Genomic DNA, 20,105 nt, shown 5'->3' with positions numbered 1-20,105 from the left:
ACGCAGCTCACATTTTGTAGACAGTATTTAATGCATATATTTCATTGTGTCGAAAATTAATATTGCTTGCAGATAGTGGCGAAAGAATATTTGAAATTAAAATAGACAAATGAAAATGTCTAGAAACATTGCAAACACAAAATGGCAGACAGTATGCTCAAACAAATATACCAAACTATTGTCATTTCAAAAATATACCATTAAATTTTAGCATTTATAAGTGCTTATATATAACGCTATCGAAAATCATTTATATACGAAAAAATGACAAATTTCGATTTGAATGAGTATATATTATATTATTTATTTATAAAAATAGCAAATAAAAATATCCCACGTACTGGTGCAAATACCAATCGAAAGCTGAACTGTATAAAGCGCTATCGATATTTCGTGCTTTGCGTGTCCAAAGTATTAGAAATTATTTATTTTTATGTTTTCGCTGTTAAAATGGCAACAAAATTGAATGTAAACATACGAACGCTGCTCACCAACTGTGAGGATCTGGCCAAAAGCGAAAGCAACTTTTGGCGTCTGCAAAAGTTCCTTAAATCGTTAGACACAATGATTGCCGAGCTGGCGGCAATGGATGAGTGAGTTTTTATCAATAAAAACAATTTGGAGTTGAACCACAAAACGCTGATTACACGTCACTGCACACACAGTCCACAAAGTGCGAGTCGCATACCCGGCTACCAAGAACGTTTGGAGAACCTCAAACAGCTGACTGGCTATACAAGTAAACCGGCAACTGGAGGAGGTGGAGGCAATGGGGAGATTGCGTTGCAGGAGATGCGGCAATTGCAGAACACGGCCAAACACAATGAGATACGCAAGGACTTGTTGCAAGGTAAGCTACGACACAAGCACTTGGTTAGCGAATATACAAATCAGTTTAAAGATTTCTTCAGAGACCAATCTCTCTTAGTTGAGACACAAACGATAACGGGTATTTCAACCAGTGCTTAGCAAAGACACGAACCAAATCTTAAAGGTGTTTTATTATTATTTCAAAGATCAATATCGCTAAGCTATAAGACAAAGTCTTAAACGCATTTATAACATTTTAAAATGAAAGCTAAAGCTCAGTTTTCTTTAACCAGATGGAGACACATTGCGCCGTCGACGTGGCAACGAAGAGGCAACAACGACAACAGGCGCTGCAGGGGCAGCTGGAGCGGTTGAAACTCCCGGCGGCAGCAACATGAACGAGGCCGTCAAGTATTATAATAATGCGCAGGAGAAGATTACGGAGCACATGCTGTCGTTGACACGCAATCTCAAAGAGCAAACAGAGACGGCAAATCGCATCATCAGGCGAGACACTGAAGTGGTCTCGAAATCTACAGGAATGGCGGATCGCAACATCAATTCGCTGGGCAAAGAGGCCGAGAAGTTGGAGCAGCATTCACGCAAAGCCTACAAATGTTGGCTCTGGTTAATGATTGTGTTTGTCATTGTAGTGTTTATCGGTGAGTTAGAAATCTCTACTTACACTAATGGAGATGAGAGATTAAGTTCTGTTTTTTGTTTTGCTCTTTCAGGCATGGTGCTGTTCATGAAGATTATGAAGAAGAAAAAGACGTGAGCGGAGAGTTCAATAGGTTATCCCCTAGCTAAATGGTGTAAACAGCGAGATAAAGCATTAAAGCAAGCAACGATTTATTAATATATGTATATTATATGTGTGTATTCCATTTGCCATTATGTATATAGTTTCATCTATTCGGCTGCTATCAGCTCTGTGACGCCATCCTTGGTGATCAGCTGCAGCAATGCACCGGACTTGGGACGCTCCTCATTGAGTGTCCACTTGTTAAATAGTTGCGCTACCTCAGTAAGCGGTGTCCAGCTGCCAAAGTCCGCTTTGGGCATCCATTTGCGGTTCATGGGAGTATCCAGGGTCACGGGCAAGATGGAAACAACCAAAGCATCGTTGGGCAAACCAGAATCCTTGCCAGCCAGCGAACGTGTCAGCTGATGCACTGCAGCCTTGGCCATGCCATAGCCAATCATGCCAGGTGTGCCCTCCAAAGCGGGTTTGGCGCCCGTCAAAGCCAACAGACCGCCATCCTTGAGATGCTGTGCAGCCAAGGCAGCCGAAATGCTCGAGCTCCAGACGCTCTGGCGCCACATCAAATCAGCATTCTTGGCGAGATCTAAATGGAGTTAAGAGTATTAAATAAGTTGAGTGGATTAAGTAGTCGATTAAGTAGTTGTTTAACTCACCTTTCTTGGCATTTCCGCCTGCCCAACCGCCGGCCACACAGATGACAGCGTCCAGTTTGTTGCCGGCCAGAGATTCAGCCACTTTGCCAATCACTGAGCTCTCCTGCTCCTCCCAGCTGGCGTCGCGTGGCACAACAACACTGACATCGGCCTTCTCGTTTTCACTCAAGTCAATGCTGCCGACCCACTGAGAAAGATTGGTTACAACAAACAATGGCAATTAACAATTGTTAGCATGAAAAAAAAATTGTTAGATTTCGATTTCGAGGGTCATGAAAGTGAAAGGCGTTTCTATATTTTGTTGTATACCCGGTAAAGTAAAGGCTTAAAGGGGTAGTTATAAACAGGCATAAATTATATACATATATATTCACAATTAATTTGAAGAGTTTATGAAAGCTAAGACTATCAACATACATTAGAAAAAGTCATATATGATCCATTTCTGATTTCTGTCTGCCAAAGTTCAGGAAAATACTTTCGAAAAAGTCATATATGATCTATTTGAGATTTTTCAGATTTCTGTCTGCCAAAGCTCAGGAAAATACTTTCGAAAAAGTCATATATGATCTATTTGTGATTTTTACCTATCAGTTTTCATTCCCATATCACAGAAACTACCCGTCAAAGTTCGGAAAACTACTTCAGTAAATAATTTAAGTATGTTTTTTTTTTATATTTCTATCCGTTTGTTATCAGTCTTTAATCTCTAAAACTAAAACAGTTTGGGCTACGGAAAAATTATTCTTGAAGCCGGTTTCTCATTTAGTCATTTGCTACCGTTTAAACAAAATGATAGCCAAGATTCAAGCAATGTGGCTTTCTCTATATCTTTTAACTTAATAATAAGATAGTAGATAACATATTAATTATTAAGTACAAAAGATAATAAGCGTTGCATACTCAGAGGCCTTGAGCAAATCAATTGATGTTTTGTTCCCACGCCTTATCTCTGAACTTGAGGTTAAAAAACCTTTATAAAACTTTAAACTTGATTATTTTCATTTAAATTTTATGACAACACTTTATGCCACCGCATTTTTTAATTTTAATAAGAAACCACATTCTAATAAGTTGCTGATAATTTCATTACATTATTATAAGCTTGCAAATTATTCCAGAATTTTGTTGTTGCTCTAGCTACACTTAACTCTTTTGTCTTGCGAGTGTCTCGTAGTCGAGCATACTCAACTGTTTTTTTTATCCTTTTTTGTGGTACTTACAAAGTTTTTGGACTTAAAGTGATCAACGCAAGCGGAGCCCAATGCTCCCTTTCCTCCATAGACGACGACGCGACCCGCGGACATTGTACGTGCTGCCAGTTTAACGCTTTCAACTCAACTGAGCGCGGCTCAGTCACAAAACGTACGCAAAAAATAATAAACTTGTAATTCGAGCGAATGGAATGACTCAAAAAGCAACAACAACAACGACGAAGCTGACTGGCCGGTTGGGGGTTTTTGGCCTGAAAGCGAGTTTATTTGACGTTAATTAGAAACACGGCGGTTGATTATTGTTCAGGTATTTCGCATTAATTTAATTCAAAACAAGAGCGAACAAGCTTTTTGTGCCGTGCGTGCAACAAGTGCAAAAATATAATCAATAATTTGATGATGGTGGAAACATCGATGACACTATCGATATTAAGCATTGAAGTTTTTGAATTTTATAAACTTGGGTTTTTTAACAATGAACTTTTTTTATAAATCAAATAATTCAAACAGTATAAAGATATATTATAAAATTGGCTGTATTTGTTATTAAACAGAAATTTGAAAATATTTTTACCAAAATTTAGAAACCGTCATTTATATATATGATCTGGTATATTTTCTTCAAGGCGCGTTTTTTAAATTGCATTTCTTTTCAAATTTTTCAAAAATCTAAAAGCCGTGTTGTGTATTCTACCCACTTCGACTTCTTATCGAACGGATTGCTTTTAAAAATTGTATATTTTAAAAGAATGCGGTATGAATAGAAGATTTTCGTTCGTGGACGGGACAGTAGTCAGAAGATCCAAAATATACTAAACAACAAAATATTTTAGATACTCTTCAGTATTTGAAACCGAAAAGTGTTTTGAAATTGCGGACCCAGTGTGTTATAATGCAATATTGTAAATTGTCGTTATATAGTCAATATCTAAAGTGCATTAACTCTATGAGAATTTCTACTTCAAATGTAAAAACAAGTTTTTTACTTATTTAAATAATTAAATTGTTAAGAAAGTGTATCAGTTTCTGGCAACGCTGTCACTTTTGATAATTCACGACAATCGTTATCGATAATGCACAATCGCCATTCACATGGGACGTTGTACACGTACACTCACACTCACACACGTACACGTACACACAATTTTGTCGTGATTTCATTATTTGTTTAAAATAATAGTGACAAATACAGTTTAAATGCATTGTTAAGTGCGTGCGCCGTTATGTCGAGTGTATTTGCTACGTTTGCGCTGCATTTTGCGCTCTAAGCGATCCAATTCGACGGCAACAAGCAAACAAAAAGACAACATTGTTCTGTTCGCATCGCGAGAGGGGAGAGAGAAGTTTTTTTTTATGCAAAGCGAAGGAGTTTATTTATTGAATACGAAACGGAAAACATAATTGCAAAATGGAGCGGCGAGTCAAATTAAAAACAATTAATCCACACATCACATGCAAAATATGCGGTGGTTATTTCATCGATGCGACAACAGTGACCGAGTGTCTGCACACATGTGAGTTTTCGCCAATTGACAATTACTCCATTACCCCTCCCCCGCGCCATTGTCCCAGTAGCTGCAGCACCTGCCCTTGCACCGGTTGCCAGCAGATGTGGATGATGCGTATCTATGACTTGTACCAAAAGCAAACAGAGTTTAGGCGGTGACGTTTCTTTTGCCGGTGGAGTGCCCGCATTGCGTGGGAGTTGCTCTGATCTAAATCATGTACGGTCACACAGTGCTCACGTTGAGGTTTCAGCAGCTTCCAGTGACTTTAAAATGTTTTTCCAACGAGCTTTCCAAAGGATCGGGAATGAGGAATCCGAAATTTCACTTCAATTATAATCCAACTATATATCTGAACTTTCTTAGTTTATTTACTAATCCTCTCAAAATCATAATAATAATTTATGATATATTTTATTATTTCATAATTTAAATATCATCTTTACATTTGGTTTAATGAATTTCGAATTTGCAGTTTGCAAAAGCTGTCTGGTCAAGCATCTGGAGGAGAAGAAAACATGCCCCACCTGCGACAACATCATACATCAGTCACACCCGCTGCAATACATCAGTTTCGATCGCACCATGCAGGACATTGTGTACAAATTGGTGCCGAAGCTGCAAGAAGGTATGCACTAAAAGATATATATATTTTTTTATTTAAATATATAATAATAATTTGTGTACACTTTGCAGATGAATCGCGTAGGGAGCGCGACTTTTACAAGAGTCGCAACATGCCGTGCCCGAAGGATATTACGCAAAACCACGAGGATGACAACGAGAAGGTGATGGAGGCGCATGCCGAATCCGATTTCCATCGCTTGGACGAACAGGTCAATGTGTGCCTCGAGTGCATAAGCAATAACTTTAAGAACCTGCAGCGACGTTTCATACGCTGCAGCTCGCAGGCGACGATCACGCATCTCAAGAAGCTCGTCGCCAAAAAGATACTCAACGGCATTGAAAAGTATCGTGAAGTGAGTGCAGCATTCATAATTAAATATGTTTAAATATTTATGTATTTAATAATGCAATTTAATTACAGATCGATATTCTGTGTAATGAGGAGTTGTTGGGCAAGGATCACACACTGAAATTCGTCTATGTGACGCGTTGGCGTTTTCGAGATCCTCCATTACGTTTGCAGTTTCGTCCGCGTGTCGAGCTTTAACACAATAGTAGTTTCCGATATAGATATATAAATCTATATATATATATATATATATGTATGTCAGTCAGCGCGTCAAATGATCTATATATATATTTTTTTACACATATGTATAATTTATTGACAGATATATATATATAAATATTTATATATGTGCGTGAGAATCTTAGCAGTTCCCCTCCCAGATAGTTTTGTAAGTCATCTCTATATGTATGTATGTATGTGTAAATGTGCATGTATAAAGTCGTAATTATATATATATATATATACATATATATATATATATATATAGTCGTTAAGTTTAACGTGATTAGCATACTCTTCGTGTGACTTTAGTTGCTGATATAATCAAACTTCCCTTGGCTTTTCGCCGTTTTTCCTTTTGCTAAAACAAAAAACAAAAATAACAAAAAAAAAAAGAAAAGAAAAGAAATGCAATAATTTTTGTACGTTTTTAGTTTCTTGTGTATTATTTATATATATATATATTTTATTTAATTTAAATGTACAAAACACACGAATGTAAATAGCAGTTGAGTAAATAAATTTGTAATTATGTAAAATTTAAATGAAGATTCCTTTTTAAAAATTCATTGTGAGATCTTGTCGAATCCTGATTTATCTCAATAGAGGAGTAGATGGAAAGTGACTCCAACTATATTTTGAGATTCAAGATTCAACAAAGTGTATTGCGGAAGAGTTGCAAAATGAAATGGGTTTCTTAAGTTATTTATTTTAATTAAAATATATAATATAATTAAAATATAGCTTGTTAAATAACGTTCGGTAATCAAATTTACGCATTGAATTTCAACAATGAGACGTCGTGAATTGTTTTCTTGAAAAACCTTTTACAAAGATTTGCTATTATTTAAAATATTGATACTGTGTTTTCTATTTAAAATCTTATGTTTTGGCTTCTAAACTCCAACATTAAGCAATGAGGTTCTTCCTTTTTTATGGTACATGTTTATGGTTATTCCTAAATCAACTCCTACGCCAATCATCATCACTTTGACGCCCGCCTTGACCTTCTGTGAACCGAAAAAAGACTTTAATTATGATGCATATAAAGATATTGTGTTCGCTTACAGTTTGGGTGCAGGATCGGTAACTCTGTGCTCATACTCGATGTGCCTTTTACGATAGTCGCTCCTGTAAAAGGCCTCGGAACAATAAGGACATTCGTAGGGACATTCACCGGTATGTATTCGCATATGCCGCGTTAAGTGTAGATTCTTGAAAAAGCCTTGATTGCATTCGGTGCACTTAAATGGTCGATCTGAAGTATCCGTAGTCCTCTTGCGAAACTTTTTTATCTCCTTTTTGGTTTTGACTGTTTTCTGCAGTTTCTCAATTGGTTTTCGTGTCACTTGTGCCACGGCGGCCTGTGCTTTACTCCGGATCTCTGCATGCCAACTAAGGAAAGGGAAGAAAGCGGCGGGTTAATAAATAAATAATAAAATACTGGACAATTCTAAGTTACTTAAGCCAAACGCATTGTCAACAAATTTAAGGTCGCTAACTCTTATCTTATCCAAGATATAGTTGCTTATACAGACAACACGGATATCGTGCTGAATACCAAAATTGCGGTTGTGAGATTCATACACTAACTTAAAACAGCAAAAGTTTAATAGTTACTTCTTGTGCACTCGCAATATGGTGACATCAGCAAATGCTTTGCTGCACATGCCACATTTGTAGGGCTTTAAGGTAATCGCTTGGGTTGTTGTTTCCTTTTCCACTTCAGGCGGTTCCAGCTTGATTTCAATGACTTTACTTTCTTCACACACAATTTCTTCTTTGGCTTTCAATTGTTGCTCCTGCTGTTGCAGTAGTTGTTGTTCTTTTTGTTGCTGCTGCTCTTTAATTGCTATTAACTGTTTGTAGCTGGATTCGCATTTGTTTTTGAATCGCCAGGCATTTTGAGCGCCCAGCACGCAGCTGAGGCAGATGTGTTGCGGAAATGTATCGTCGAGCTTAACGTGACACACGGCGATCTCGTTGAGCATATCCGCCAGGCAGGGTTCCGGATTGGCCTGATCGACTTGCTCACGCTTGGCAAATATGTCCACAAGCGTAACTGTGCTGTTGAGACAAACTCGGCAAATATCCATGTTTGCAATATTTATATTGAGCGTCGTTTGTTTTGCTTGGACTCTAGTGCTATCACAGTTTCAAGTGCGGCATATCGAGTGCAATTGCATCTATCGATAAATATCAAATGTAACTCTGGCCATATAGCTGGAGGTGGCACGTCGATATGCGGCCGCTCTGCAATCGAATCGGTTATCGATTTACTGCATTTTAAAACATGCAATGAAAATGAAAAGATTTGATTTATAAAAGAATAATTATTTATTTTCAACATTGTGAATAACATTCATAGATTATGTTTGTTTGTTATCGGTGTCTGTTTTTAAATGCTCAGGTATTTAATTGAAATTCAGGTGGTTTAACAGTTTTGATTTGTAATCGTTTCTTTCTGCTGATTCAATTTTTGAATTTGAAATACAATATTCGTTACTTGGAGTAGTCACAAGGCAACCCGTGAATTTTCGTTATACGTGTACACATTTATGGCACGCAAATTGAGTGCTAATCTGAGTTATGTAACCATAATAATAATATATAGTAAAGTATAGTTCTTTAATAATAAATGTGTCCAAAAGAATGCGGTGTGAAATTTGCATACTAAATATATGTGTTGTTTTTGTTTGTGTATCTTTACTTGTTGAAAATAGAATATATCATTCTAAAAAAACTCATCCGTACTTTGCGAGTACTTAATAATATTAATAATTAAGAATAGTTTACGCCTGGTGCAATCATGGTAAATTGGAATACAAGTAGTAGAAGCTCATTTTTATAAATACATCATCGTCACATTACATAATATATAAGTAGAGTTCTTCATTTCAAACGATGCTTTCAATTTTTTGGAAGATGGGAGAATTTGGGGTTTTGGTTTTGGCTTCATTGCGGAATGTTGATACATATAATAAGTATATATATATATATTGTGTATGAGGAGGTGCTGAAAGTGTGTAATTGGAGGTCAGGTCTCTACATGTGTCTGGTGTTGCCAAAGTTGATGCCCGACTGAGTGGCGCCCTTGTTGGAGCCATACTGCAGAGAGATCACATTCTGGCCGGCACGCAGCTGCTCCTCGCTGAAGTTGCGCACATTCTTGTCCGCCTCCTTGGGACCAATCGATGGCTTATTGAAGTTGGATGCCTGCAAAATAAATACGTGGCATTAATAAAAGTTGAGTGTAAAGATTACAGCATAATCATTTACCTTGCGGCCCAGCGACTGCAAGCAGATGACGACAGAGTTGAGATTCTGACGCTCCCAGAGATCGACGCTTTGGAATGTCTCCTGTGTGGGCACACCAAAGTTCTTGGCGCACTCGAGGAATGCCGAGATGTTCTCCATGCACTTGAAGGCCATTTTGCTCTCGTTGACCTTCTTGATGCAGCCCGGCTGCAGAGCATTGGCCAGCTTGCACAGGATCACGCCATCCTTGAGCACTTCAAAGAAATTGTCCGTATCACCGGATGTGTTAATGGGCTCTGCGGTTACGGCCTTGATCCATTCCAGCGACTCCTGAGCCAGCTCCTCGCTGTACTTTGAGTTGATCTGCAAGAAAAAAAGAAATTTTCATCAATTTATGTGATATATATTACTTTTTTTTTTAACTGTTTTAGCACCTTTGATTGGTACATGTCTATAGCGTACGATGCAATTTGCCCAGACTAAAGCCGAATCGCAACTGAAATCATGTCGGGCTCTATATATTCTTGCGTTATCTTGGAAAGAAATCGCTGATAACTCACGTATCGGTAATTGCCCATAAACATACACACCCATAGATAGAGTCGGCTAACAATTCACTCTTAGGTTGTATATTAATTTGGATGAGGATAAGATTGCAGTTTACCCCAGACAAACAGTTTTGCCGGGCCAAACAATAGAAATTCTTGCACATAAGAAACACATAAAAATTGAGTGAATCTGTGGGAACCATGCATAAAATTTATAACGTTCCAATAAGGGAATATCCATGGAATGTCTCCGTAATAAAATCATTTTATTTATTATTTATTTAATTTTTTAAAACTAACTCTGCGATTTCTTGTATATATACGTTTATTCCCTTCATAAACAAATATCCATATATACAATGTTTTATTTATGTTTGACTAGAAAAAATCTATTTGTGTTCTTAAGAGTTCTTTATAAATCAAATAATAATAAAATTGTTCTAAGAAGCATGTGATTTTCACTCAATGTATCACATATGCATACATATAGTAGATATATATTTAAAAGAAGAAAGAAAGCTGCAATCGAGTGTGCTCGACTGTGAGATACCCGCTACCCATTTTCAATAAAGCCAAAAATACTAAATTATACCGAAGGTTTTATTTGTTATATTGATATACCTATTCATTTCAATAAAAATAAAAACAAAAAAAATACTAAAATATACCGAAGACTATATTTGGTATATTGTTATAGTTACCCATTTCAATGAAACCAAAAAATACCATATTTGGCATATCGATAAGCTCAAAAAATACTAAAATATAGCATAAGTTATATTTAGTATATCGATATGGCTACGCATTTCAGTAAAACCAACAAAAAAATAAAAAAAATACTAAAATATACTGAAGACTATTTGGTATATCGATATAATACTACATCCAAAATACACCATAGAATAGAAAATATACCAAAATGTCAGCCAAAACAACTTAGACCAAATAAAAGTATTTCCTAAATAACTTCTTTCTTCTTTACTTTTTGGAGAGACAGACACAAAGTTATAATATCTTCCTTACAATATGGGTAGCGGATAAGGGAAAAAACAATTCCACACTCAGAACTGAGGAAGTAAATTTCAGCTCTGCTTTCCATCTTGTAACATGACTAATTGTCAATCCAAGATTTTAAGTTTCTCCAAATTTGTTTATCGCTTATCTTTCAGCTTAATTTTTCCCACCACTGGGGTGGGTGAATTTTGGCAAAATATCGCCATAAATGGTCAACTTTTGGCTAGCTCGTTTGCCTGCAACTCTTTGCACATAATCAATAACCATATTTGTTAATGTTGTTAGACGATTTGTATTTTGCCCGCACCATATATGGCCTAAAGCAAAGCCGGCATTTGCTTAGGCGTCCTTCGCACCGCTTTTGGCTTGTAGACGACTAGACGAGGCCCACTTGTTGAGAATTATTGGAGTGGTCATTGAGAGACCCAGTTGAGAATCAACTTTGCTTTGCTTTGCTTTGCGTGATGTCTTCACATTTCGCTTTTGGCAGTTATTTGTGTTTTTTTCTGTTTTTTTTGTGGGGTTAAATCGCAGCACCGTTTAGCACCTAGTTATTAGTGTTATTTAATTGAATTGCTGTCGCTAAATGAATTTAGATTAACAATCATGCTCTCTCACGGTCTCGCTCTATCTCTCTCTCTCTCTCTATCGCACTCCCTCTCGCCTGCTCACTCTATCAATGAACGTCGAGTTGACTGTGACAGCGACTCTATTAAAATGAATGATCTCAGAAACAAATGGAACGATTGTTTGTCGTCAATTGAGTGGTTTTTGCAAATTGTTTTGCTTTGTTCCTTATCGCAGCGCCCTAAAAGGGAAATGCCGAGGGTGCTCCAAGGCAAACAGGGTGAGGTGGCATTACGTACATAGGTTAATGCACCGTTATACATGGAGAGAAAAAAATGGCGAGGCAATTTACTTAAAATACATATAAAGTAAAGATAGCGGTTAGAATTCTTGAAATTATACCAAGCATTTTATAATTTAAATTGTTAATTAACATTAATTAGGCTTTAATTTGGTATTAATAAAAACTCATTTAACATGTAAATTGATACTAATGGATATTTAAGGGATTAAATATCAAAGACAAAACGAATGATGTGTGACAAATAATTGGATTATGTTTAGAAATTGACTCATTCTTTCCAATTTCAATATAAATACTTCATTTAACTTCATATTAATGTAAGTACTAAAAACATATGTATAAGGAAATTCAATGAAATAAAAAATAGTATAATACATCAATAAAATGATTTATTTTTCGAAATGTATGATAAAAAGTCCATCATATTAATTAAGAGATTGACTTATTCTTTCAAATTTTATTTTAGATATTTCCTAAAACTTTATATTTATGTAAGTAATTTAAAAAAGGGATTTAATATTAATGATATAAGAAATTCTATAAAGAAATTGACTCATTCTTTCAAATTTCAATATAAATACTTCATATTTATGTAAGTAATAAATTTTAGAAACTGCAAAAAATAAAAAAAATACTAATAAATCAGTAAAATAATTTAATTTCGGAAAAGTATAATAAAAAGTTCATCATTTTAGTTATGAAATTTACTTATTCTTTCAAATTTCATTATAAATAGTTCATAAAACTTCATATTAATATGAGTAATTTCAAGAAATAAAAAAAGAGATGTATATAATCAATAAAAAATAAATCAATTTTCGAAATACGTGTTAAAAAGTTGATTATTTTAATTTATTAAAATGAACAAAAATATATAATAATAAACAAAAATAAACATATTTTCAAAAATATTTGATAAAAAGTTCATCATTTTAATTTAGTAAAGTGCACAATTAATTTTTGTAGGTACTTAATATTTTTCTCTGTGTACTCAATCTTACTTTCGCCATATCTTCGAGTTCACCTCTTTTAAGCGCAACGGTATTTGTGTTATCGATCAACTTTACGTGTTGTTGATGAGCTGATCAAGAAGCTGATATGCAGATATATCGCTCGTAAAAAATGCTAAACAGATTCGCATTTTATGTCTTTATCAAGAGTTTTATTGTTTTTGTTTTTGTTGTTTTACTTTGCGCATTCTTTTGTATGTTATGAGTTTGCACTGACGATGGTGTTCGCAATTATCGGCCGTGTTATCGATAATTAAAGCTCACCGTTTTTACAGTATTGCAATTAACCCAAACATTATCTTCACTTTTGCCAAGCACCCAAAAAACAGAGAAAAACAGCACAAAAGAACGGTATTTAACAATCGCGGTCAAGTCATTAGATCCAAGATGAGCACACACAGAGAACGAGGTTAACCCCCTCAAACAAAGTGAATAAGAAGAAGAACAGCAAAAATAACAGTGAGATTGAAAATCAAGACAATGGGAGAATGTGGCATGCGGGGTCAATTTATCATGTTTGAAGCGTTTTGAGAAGAATCGTAGATCAATTAATAAAGCACATTGTGTGATTGACATTCGTCTGAACCGAACGCGATGATCATCATAATTCTCGATCATAATTATGTTGATGGCAGATAAATTGACACCCTCGGGACATTCTGCATAAATTTTGATTAGGAATACACACTATTTTATTCGTTAGTTTCAGCACCAAAGACCGTCTATATTATGAATAAAATTATTCATGATCATAAATAACAAAAAACAGCCGTTAAGTTACTAATGAATTCGGGCTATTTCTTACACATTTCTAGACACACTCAGTCACACATATAACATATGCATAAATATTTACAGATGTTTATGGTTTTGTGTGCTGTGACCAGACAATAAGCGAATTGGAATGCCAAGCTTGGAATTGACAAGACACGGCTTACAATAACATATATGTATATAGGGACAGAATACAAAAATAAACAATATGTTTGAATTAAAATCAAAAAATAGCAACGGTCAACAATTTGTGATACTCTGTATTTTAAAAGAATATACAACTTTGAGGAAAATAATCTAAAGATCATAATTTATAAATAGAATTTTGCGGAAATTTATGTAAAGATCATTATCGATTGCAGATTTTCTTCACATATAATTCCTTTTATTAGATGGCTTGAGGTGTTCGGAAACGTATCAAAATTGAAAAATGATGTATTAAACTTTGCGGGAAGTGTAATGTAAAGATCATAATTGATTCTATAACTTTTTGGAAAATAATGTGAAAAGGAAATTATATTATTGGCCCCTTGAGGCGTTCAGAAAAATATCAAAGTTTAAAAGGATCAAAGTTTTATAACTAATTTCATATATGTATCTGATATAGTCTCTGAGATCTACATAACTATATTGTAAGACAGTTAAATAACTTAATAACATAAAAAGTTTGGGATAAACTTCACCAAAAAAACATCACTTTTGAAACCTCAACTATTGATGACCCAAAAATATACTTATTATACACGATCATCCCACACGATCACATCTATAGAGTATCATTAAAGTTTTCTTACATAAAAAAATAACATCTTATACATCTTCGTACACGATCTCTTCTATAGAGTATTTGAAATTCATTGAAGCTTTCTTACATAAAGAATAAATAAATTTTTTATATGTATTTCTTATGAACAAATATTTTTAGCGTTGTTTTAATGAGTCAGCAGAGTGCTCTGAGCTCAGTCAAAGCAGCATTTCATTTTTATAGAGTTTCGCTATGAGGTCGCCGACGAAATTCGACGACTGTACTCAGTACATATGTACTCTTTACACATATGTACATTTGTATAAAAGTTTGTGACTGAAAAGTACAGTAAATAATTGAATACATACAAAAGCCTCAAGAGTAAACGCGATCTATATACAAACACAGAAAACGTTCTGGAACGTGTTTGCCTTATCGAAGAGAACGCAAAATAATACAAAAAAAGGAAAAATACAATGAGAGGGGGAAAATAATGTGCACGACGGGTGGGAGGATGTGAGAGGGTGAGGGAAACGCTTATCAACGCAGCGCCGCGTTCTCAAAGCTCTCCAAAACAAATGTCATCAACATTATCAAGTGGCCTAGCACTTGTGCTCAATATGGACTGACTTTTGGCGTGTACCGTTAAACGCTAGCCTAAAATGGCGCATGCGGAACAGTTGGAAATGAAACACTGACACTGACATTGGTCACTGGTCACTGAGCAACACTGAGCACTGGGTCTGTGGGTCAGATGATAAATGAAGCGCGATTATTACGCGCAATTACAGCGAGCGTGACAACGTCAAAAAGCCCAGCTGGAGACCAAAAACAAAAAAAAAAGTGTAATTAGTTTTCAAGTACTTTTCATTTTTTGATGGAGTTTTCAGATAGTTGACAACTAACAACGAGAGTGGTTAAAATGTTTAACTTTGGCTGCTTTTCTTGGCCCGCACGCAATGCGCATTAGCCAAGTAAAAAAAGGGGGACAAGCCAAGCCTATGGAAATAGAGTCAGGCCAACTTCATTAGCTTTTAGTGAAATTAAAAAAAAAAATGCCACTCTGTCAAAGCTTCTTCCAACGGATTTCCTTGCTGCGGGCAAGACACACATCATCATCGTCATCATCACATCACAACGCCCACATATTATATTCAGGTAGAAAGTGAAATCGCCCTCAAGGAGCATGCAAAACAAAAAAATCTAACAAAATGCTGACGCAAGTTTCCGGCTGCACAGTTTGAACATATTTACGAGCATGTACGATCCATGTTATGTGTGTTTTGTCAGTTGTTTATTACTCATCTCTTATTTTCATTCAATATATGAAAGAAGTGACAGGCAAAGCATTATTCGAATTTCGAATCGTGTCCAAGTCGCAACGGATCATTGCGTAATAAGCAATTTGTAGGATGCCAAAAAACTAAAAAAACGATCAACAGATGACGATGACGATCACATCGATGGTGATGATGATGATGATGATGTCATTTGCCGGCTTGTTCGGTTTGTGAATTTTTGTGAACTTTGGCAATAATTCACAAACGCAACTAGCAAATGATTAGTTAACAACTTTAAGCTTGACTCATGTACTGTGAATTCAGTGTGTGGTTAATTTTTTAGCAGCGCCGCGAAGAACAAACAATCCCAAGTAAACTAAAAATGTTCAAATTTATAAAGACATCAAATTATGTTTAATTGTTAATCTTTACTAGAAGCGTTTCTCTATTGTTTTTGGTTGCGGTATTTTCCATTGAGAAATTTTAGGGGGTTAAAAGAAAACTAAATATTGAAATACAATTTCAAGACCATAGATTTTATAGATTTTACGTTTTGCTTTGAAGCATTTCTCTATTGTTTTGTTGCGGTAATTTCTATTGAGGACTTTTTTGTTTAAATTGTTAAGAAGTTTCAATAAAACTAAATACTGAAACAAAATTTTAAGACTATAGATTTTCTAGATTTTGCATCAAATTATATTTAATTGATAATCATTACTTCAAGAGTTTCTCTAGTCTTTTTTTTTAAGTGGTATTTTATATTAATTAATTTTGATTTTGAATTTCAAGACTATAGATTTTCTAGACTTTACATAAAAAAATAAATAATTGTTGATCTTTACTTCCGAAGTTTCTCTATTGTTTTTGGTTGCGGTAATTTCCATTGAGGAATTTTTTTGTTCAAATTTTTAAGAAGTTTGAATATTACTAAATACTGTAGGTTTCTGTAGAATTGTTTGAGCGGTATTTTCCATTGAGGAATTTTTTGCTAAATAATGAATCAAAATTTGATGACTATCGATTTTCAAGATTTTACATCAAATAATGTATAATTGTTAATCTTTACTTCATAAGTTTCTGTAGTCTTTTTTTGAGCGGTATTTTCTGAATACTGAAGCAAAATTTCAAAAGTACAGTCAAACTAATGCTCTCAAAACGTAATTTAGTAATTAAAGCGCTCAGTTGATCCTTCCTTTCATCGAGTGATCACTGTACTCGAAAGCAACGCTTTAAAACTTATCGGAAATCTGTCAGTTTGTTGCGATTATTCATTTCGATTTTTTCGGTTTCGCTTTCTTTTCGATGTGTCATGTCCGTGTCTCGGGTCCCCCAATGCTGTGCCGCCCCCCTCTCCCCACAATCGCAGTGTCGATGGCAATTGCGAAGCTCTTGAGCTGACCGATATTTGGTTAAAAAGCCACAGAAAAAACAATCACTCAAGCTTGGAATACCGCAAAATAAACGTAACGCGTAAACGAGGTCAATTATGTGACTGTTTTTCGCTATTTTTATGTTTTTTGCAGTGTCCCCCACTGTTGTCTTTTCTGTTTTGTTTTGATAAATGTAAACAGTGCAAAACATGCACAAATCGAATGAGAGACAGAGAGAGACCTCTTTCAACAAAAGGGCTACAGTGATTACCCGGAAATGAAAATCGTAATCGCAAGACTTTCGAAAAATTGCAGAAACGAAATTTCTGGCAATTTTTCAAGATCTGTACAGAAATAGTCGATTATTTGCTAAGATCGAACTATGTAAAATCTATCTAATCAACGTACAATAATATGGAGGAAACATTTTTTTCAAAACTTTGATGATGATTTGTCAAGATTTATAACAAAATAATCCAAACTCTGCTAAAGTCGTACTATATTAAGTCTGTCTACCAAATTTACAAAAAAATTTCGAAAATCGAGTAATAATCTTTTGATAAGTTTTCAAGATCTATAACAATATAATCTAATATTTGGTAAAGTCGACTCGATCTACAAAATAAAGTGTCTCTACCTAATCTTTGAAATTTAGTTATGCTCCGTAAAAATCTATACGAAATCTGTCTACAAAAATGTTTGAATATCTTTGAAGTCAAAATCTTTTAATACTTTCGAAGATCTATAAAAATATAATCTAATATTTGGTAAAGTGGAATCTTTCTACCAAATTAAGTGTCTCTACCTAATCTTTGCAATCTACTTACATATGTAGTTATGCTCCGTAAAAAATAAATAATAAACCTTGTAGACGCGTCTATTGATAAGGAAAGTACAAATTCCGTTAGGCGAGCGAGAATAGTATATGACTTGAGTTCCATTATTAGAAATGAGAACTCTGCTTTTGGCATTCGTGTAAAGTTTCACCGGAAATCCAAACAACATTTAGATTTATGATTATGATATGTGTGTATGTTGCCCATCACTTTTTATGGCTTATCTGAAAATGTCTATACGACGGCTTACCAAAAAATGAAAAAAAATTACTAACCACACACACACACTTACATTAATTGCGTGTGTAGTTGTAAGCGAGCGACAAGTTCCATTTAGACAACTGATACCAATGGGTAACTTGCTGCGGATGTATTAATGTGACCATATCTAGCAAATGTCTGCGTATGTGTGTGAGTGTCTAACCGTGATTACTATGTATATATCTAGGTATATACATACATATGTACCTGTCCATGGGTGCTAACGTTTGTATGGCTACTCATACATGAAGAACGGACAATAGACAACAAGAGAACCGACTAATTAATGAAACTTGCTTCAAGAGCAGAGCTGCAAACGGGGAGGGGAAGGGACAAAAAGCAAAAGGGTTGCCTAGCTGTTTTTTGGGGGAAGGGGGACGACGACGAAGACGAAGGAACAGGCGCCTTCAATAGTAGTGTTAGTTGCTCGATTTTTGCTGAAAATTGAAATTTGAGTCGTTGCCATAAAATTACACAAAATAACTGGCAAGCGACTCAGCACTTAACCACATATTCTTACACACACACATACACACGCTTGCGCATACACCTCAACAGTTAAATGGACAAACAATTTTGAAAAGTTGATTCAGCGGCATGTTGTTTTTGTTTGCACACTCACACACACACACACACACACTTATACGCAACTCAAGTTGGTTTAAAGTGCGGCGCGCATGTGTGTGAGTGCGTCAAAGGTGCTATCGCTACGTGGGGCGCTTTTTACTTTTTTTTTTGGTTGTTGTTGCTTGTACATTTTGGTAACTAATGAAGAGAAGCAGAAGACGAGCAGCTGGCAGGCGGCAGCCAGAAAATGACATCATCAACTTTATCCTCTGTCTCTGTCTCAAAAGCTCGTTGGCTCCTGCGAAGCCATTGATCGTGCGCCCCAAGCGGTGAGGGGAAGCAACTGGCAGTTTGCCGACAGCAAAAAGGGTGGCAACGCAGTCGCTGCTGTAACTGTAGACACACATTGCCTTTTGTTTTTGTAGTTGTGTTGTCCATTGGTAAACTGCACTTAATCTCCCCTGCCGCAAGCCCCATTTTCCCCCCACTCCCCTTTAGCTAAGCATATACAATTTCAATTTCACTCACGTCGCATTGCCACACACACAGGGATAGGGCATTACATAATTGCCTCAAAGGGGAAGCAATAAATAGCTGCAAGCCCAATGCAGTAGATATATTATACGTATGCAGTATGTAAGCATGTAAATTGTTGTAAATAAGCGTTACTAATGTTGTCGAATTAGCATCAGCAACAATAAGGGAAGCTCACCCTGCGATCCTCTCTTGCGCCCATCATTTAAATTAAGAGTTGCATAGCAACTAGCAATCAGTCGCTTCAAGAAATTTAAGCTCAATCATACACAAACGCACACACTCTCACACAGACATTACGCATGCATTGTTAAGATACACGCACACACACACATACTTTAAGATGACTTATCGGCAACGCGCATTATTCGCCAATTCGGAATGAGGTCATTCCTAAGACCATTTTTAGTCTGGCTAAACTCGGTTTCAAATGCCCAAATAAAGTCAAAATGCAGCCTCACACACACACACACTAGCTCAATACGTTTTTTTTTGGCAAAAACAAAATTTGTTTGTGCTCTTGATGTTGTATTGTTGTTGTTTTTACCTTACGCTGCGCTTCGGCCGCAAAGCCACTCTTTGGAGCACGATTCGAAGACATGTTAATATTTGTTGTTGTTGTTGTGGTTTGAAGTTGCTGGATTTTGGGCTGGAAACGGGTTTGCAGGGCGCGTTTTTACTTGGTCCGAAACTTATCGTTGCACTCTGGCCAATGGAATGTTTATCACAATTTGGGAATATGTTATTCGACACGCAAGCGAAGAAAACACGTCCGTACACAGCAAAAGTTAAAAGCGCTTTGAGCGTAGCAGTTAAACATGCAGACCAAGAAAACATCACTCACGCACACTAACAGCAAATGTTAACGGCTTGTGTAGCCGAGAGAGAGTGAGA

The 20,105-nt window shown here is 35.8% G+C and overlaps 5 protein-coding genes across 7 annotated transcripts; 2 read left to right on the top strand and 3 right to left on the bottom strand.

Moving 5' to 3' along the window:
- Positions 1-347: 347 nt before the first annotated feature.
- LOC132792785 (vesicle transport protein USE1) lies at positions 348-1,679 on the top strand. The gene is made up of 4 exons (XM_060802266.1): positions 348-593; positions 666-850; positions 1,104-1,472; positions 1,545-1,679. Exons 1-4 carry the CDS (start codon positions 451-453, stop codon positions 1,586-1,588), a joined length of 741 nt encoding a protein of 246 aa, XP_060658249.1. The 5' UTR covers positions 348-450; the 3' UTR covers positions 1,589-1,679.
- Positions 1,639-3,807, bottom strand: LOC132792786 (dihydropteridine reductase). The gene is made up of 3 exons (XM_060802268.1): positions 3,453-3,807; positions 2,230-2,416; positions 1,639-2,159 (listed from the first exon to the last, which is right to left on the bottom strand). Exons 1-3 carry the CDS (start codon positions 3,534-3,536, stop codon positions 1,723-1,725), a joined length of 708 nt encoding a protein of 235 aa, XP_060658251.1. The 5' UTR covers positions 3,537-3,807; the 3' UTR covers positions 1,639-1,722.
- A 735-nt stretch (positions 3,808-4,542) lies between these two features.
- On the top strand, positions 4,543-6,444 carry LOC132791824 (polycomb group RING finger protein 3). Its single transcript, XM_060800917.1, has 4 exons — positions 4,543-4,957; positions 5,424-5,576; positions 5,645-5,928; positions 5,997-6,444. Exons 1-4 carry the CDS (start codon positions 4,852-4,854, stop codon positions 6,120-6,122), a joined length of 669 nt encoding a protein of 222 aa, XP_060656900.1. The 5' UTR covers positions 4,543-4,851; the 3' UTR covers positions 6,123-6,444.
- Positions 6,445-6,670: 226 nt separating this feature from the next.
- LOC132791823 (zinc finger protein 570-like) lies at positions 6,671-8,356 on the bottom strand. Of its 2 annotated transcripts, none has more exons than XM_060800916.1 (3): positions 7,764-8,356; positions 7,212-7,538; positions 6,671-7,150 (listed from the first exon to the last, which is right to left on the bottom strand). In XM_060800916.1, the coding sequence occupies exons 1-3, from the start codon at positions 8,237-8,239 to the stop codon at positions 7,129-7,131; spliced, it is 825 nt and encodes a 274-aa protein (XP_060656899.1). In that variant the 5' UTR covers positions 8,240-8,356; the 3' UTR covers positions 6,671-7,128. The 2 variants fall into 2 exon arrangements, with proteins under 2 accessions (XP_060656899.1, XP_060656898.1); XM_060800915.1 differs by having other exon boundaries at positions 6,685-7,153.
- Positions 8,357-8,576: 220 nt separating this feature from the next.
- Positions 8,577-20,021, bottom strand: LOC132791826 (myophilin). 2 transcript variants are annotated; one of them, XM_060800919.1, is made up of 3 exons: positions 19,759-20,021; positions 9,423-9,764; positions 8,577-9,359 (listed from the first exon to the last, which is right to left on the bottom strand). In XM_060800919.1, exons 1-3 carry the CDS (start codon positions 19,810-19,812, stop codon positions 9,189-9,191), a joined length of 567 nt encoding a protein of 188 aa, XP_060656902.1. In that variant the 5' UTR covers positions 19,813-20,021; the 3' UTR covers positions 8,577-9,188. The 2 variants fall into 2 exon arrangements, with proteins under 2 accessions (XP_060656902.1, XP_060656903.1); XM_060800920.1 differs by lacking the exon at positions 19,759-20,021 and adding an exon at positions 9,836-9,913.
- Between the last annotated feature and the right edge of the window lie 84 nt (positions 20,022-20,105).

Source organism: Drosophila nasuta, chromosome 3 (genome assembly GCF_023558535.2).
Source record: "Drosophila nasuta strain 15112-1781.00 chromosome 3, ASM2355853v1, whole genome shotgun sequence".
Taxonomy (NCBI): Eukaryota; Metazoa; Arthropoda; class Insecta; order Diptera; family Drosophilidae; genus Drosophila; species Drosophila nasuta.
Note: the sequence above shows the minus strand (reverse complement) of the source record. Positions and strands in the feature narration are given on the sequence as shown.

Coding starts and splice junctions, on each gene's coding strand:
- LOC132792785 (XM_060802266.1), top strand. CDS start 451: ATGGCAACAAAATTGAATGTAAACATACGAACGCTGCTCACCAACTGT. Junction 594..665: donor GAGCTGGCGGCAATGGATGA/GTGAGTTTTTAT, acceptor CTGCACACACAG/TCCACAAAGTGCGAGTCGCA. Junction 851..1,103: donor ACGCAAGGACTTGTTGCAAG/GTAAGCTACGAC, acceptor TTCTTTAACCAG/ATGGAGACACATTGCGCCGT.
- LOC132792786 (XM_060802268.1), bottom strand. CDS start 3,536: ATGTCCGCGGGTCGCGTCGTCGTCTATGGAGGAAAGGGAGCATTGGGC. Junction 2,417..3,452: donor ACTTTAAGTCCAAAAACTTT/GTAAGTACCACA, acceptor AATCTTTCTCAG/TGGGTCGGCAGCATTGACTT. Junction 2,160..2,229: donor AGGCGGAAATGCCAAGAAAG/GTGAGTTAAACA, acceptor AACTCCATTTAG/ATCTCGCCAAGAATGCTGAT.
- LOC132791824 (XM_060800917.1), top strand. CDS start 4,852: ATGGAGCGGCGAGTCAAATTAAAAACAATTAATCCACACATCACATGC. Junction 4,958..5,423: donor GACCGAGTGTCTGCACACAT/GTGAGTTTTCGC, acceptor TCGAATTTGCAG/TTTGCAAAAGCTGTCTGGTC. Junction 5,929..5,996: donor GCATTGAAAAGTATCGTGAA/GTGAGTGCAGCA, acceptor ATTTAATTACAG/ATCGATATTCTGTGTAATGA.
- LOC132791823 (XM_060800915.1), bottom strand. CDS start 8,239: ATGGATATTTGCCGAGTTTGTCTCAACAGCACAGTTACGCTTGTGGAC. Junction 7,539..7,763: donor ATATTGCGAGTGCACAAGAA/GTAACTATTAAA, acceptor CCCTTTCCTTAG/TTGGCATGCAGAGATCCGGA. Junction 7,154..7,211: donor ACCGATCCTGCACCCAAACT/GTAAGCGAACAC, acceptor TTCGGTTCACAG/AAGGTCAAGGCGGGCGTCAA.
- LOC132791826 (XM_060800919.1), bottom strand. CDS start 19,812: ATGTCTTCGAATCGTGCTCCAAAGAGTGGCTTTGCGGCCGAAGCGCAG. Junction 9,765..19,758: donor CGGCCGAAGCGCAGCGTAAG/GTAAAAACAACA, acceptor TTTTTCTTGCAG/ATCAACTCAAAGTACAGCGA. Junction 9,360..9,422: donor TGCAGTCGCTGGGCCGCAAG/GTAAATGATTAT, acceptor TTTATTTTGCAG/GCATCCAACTTCAATAAGCC.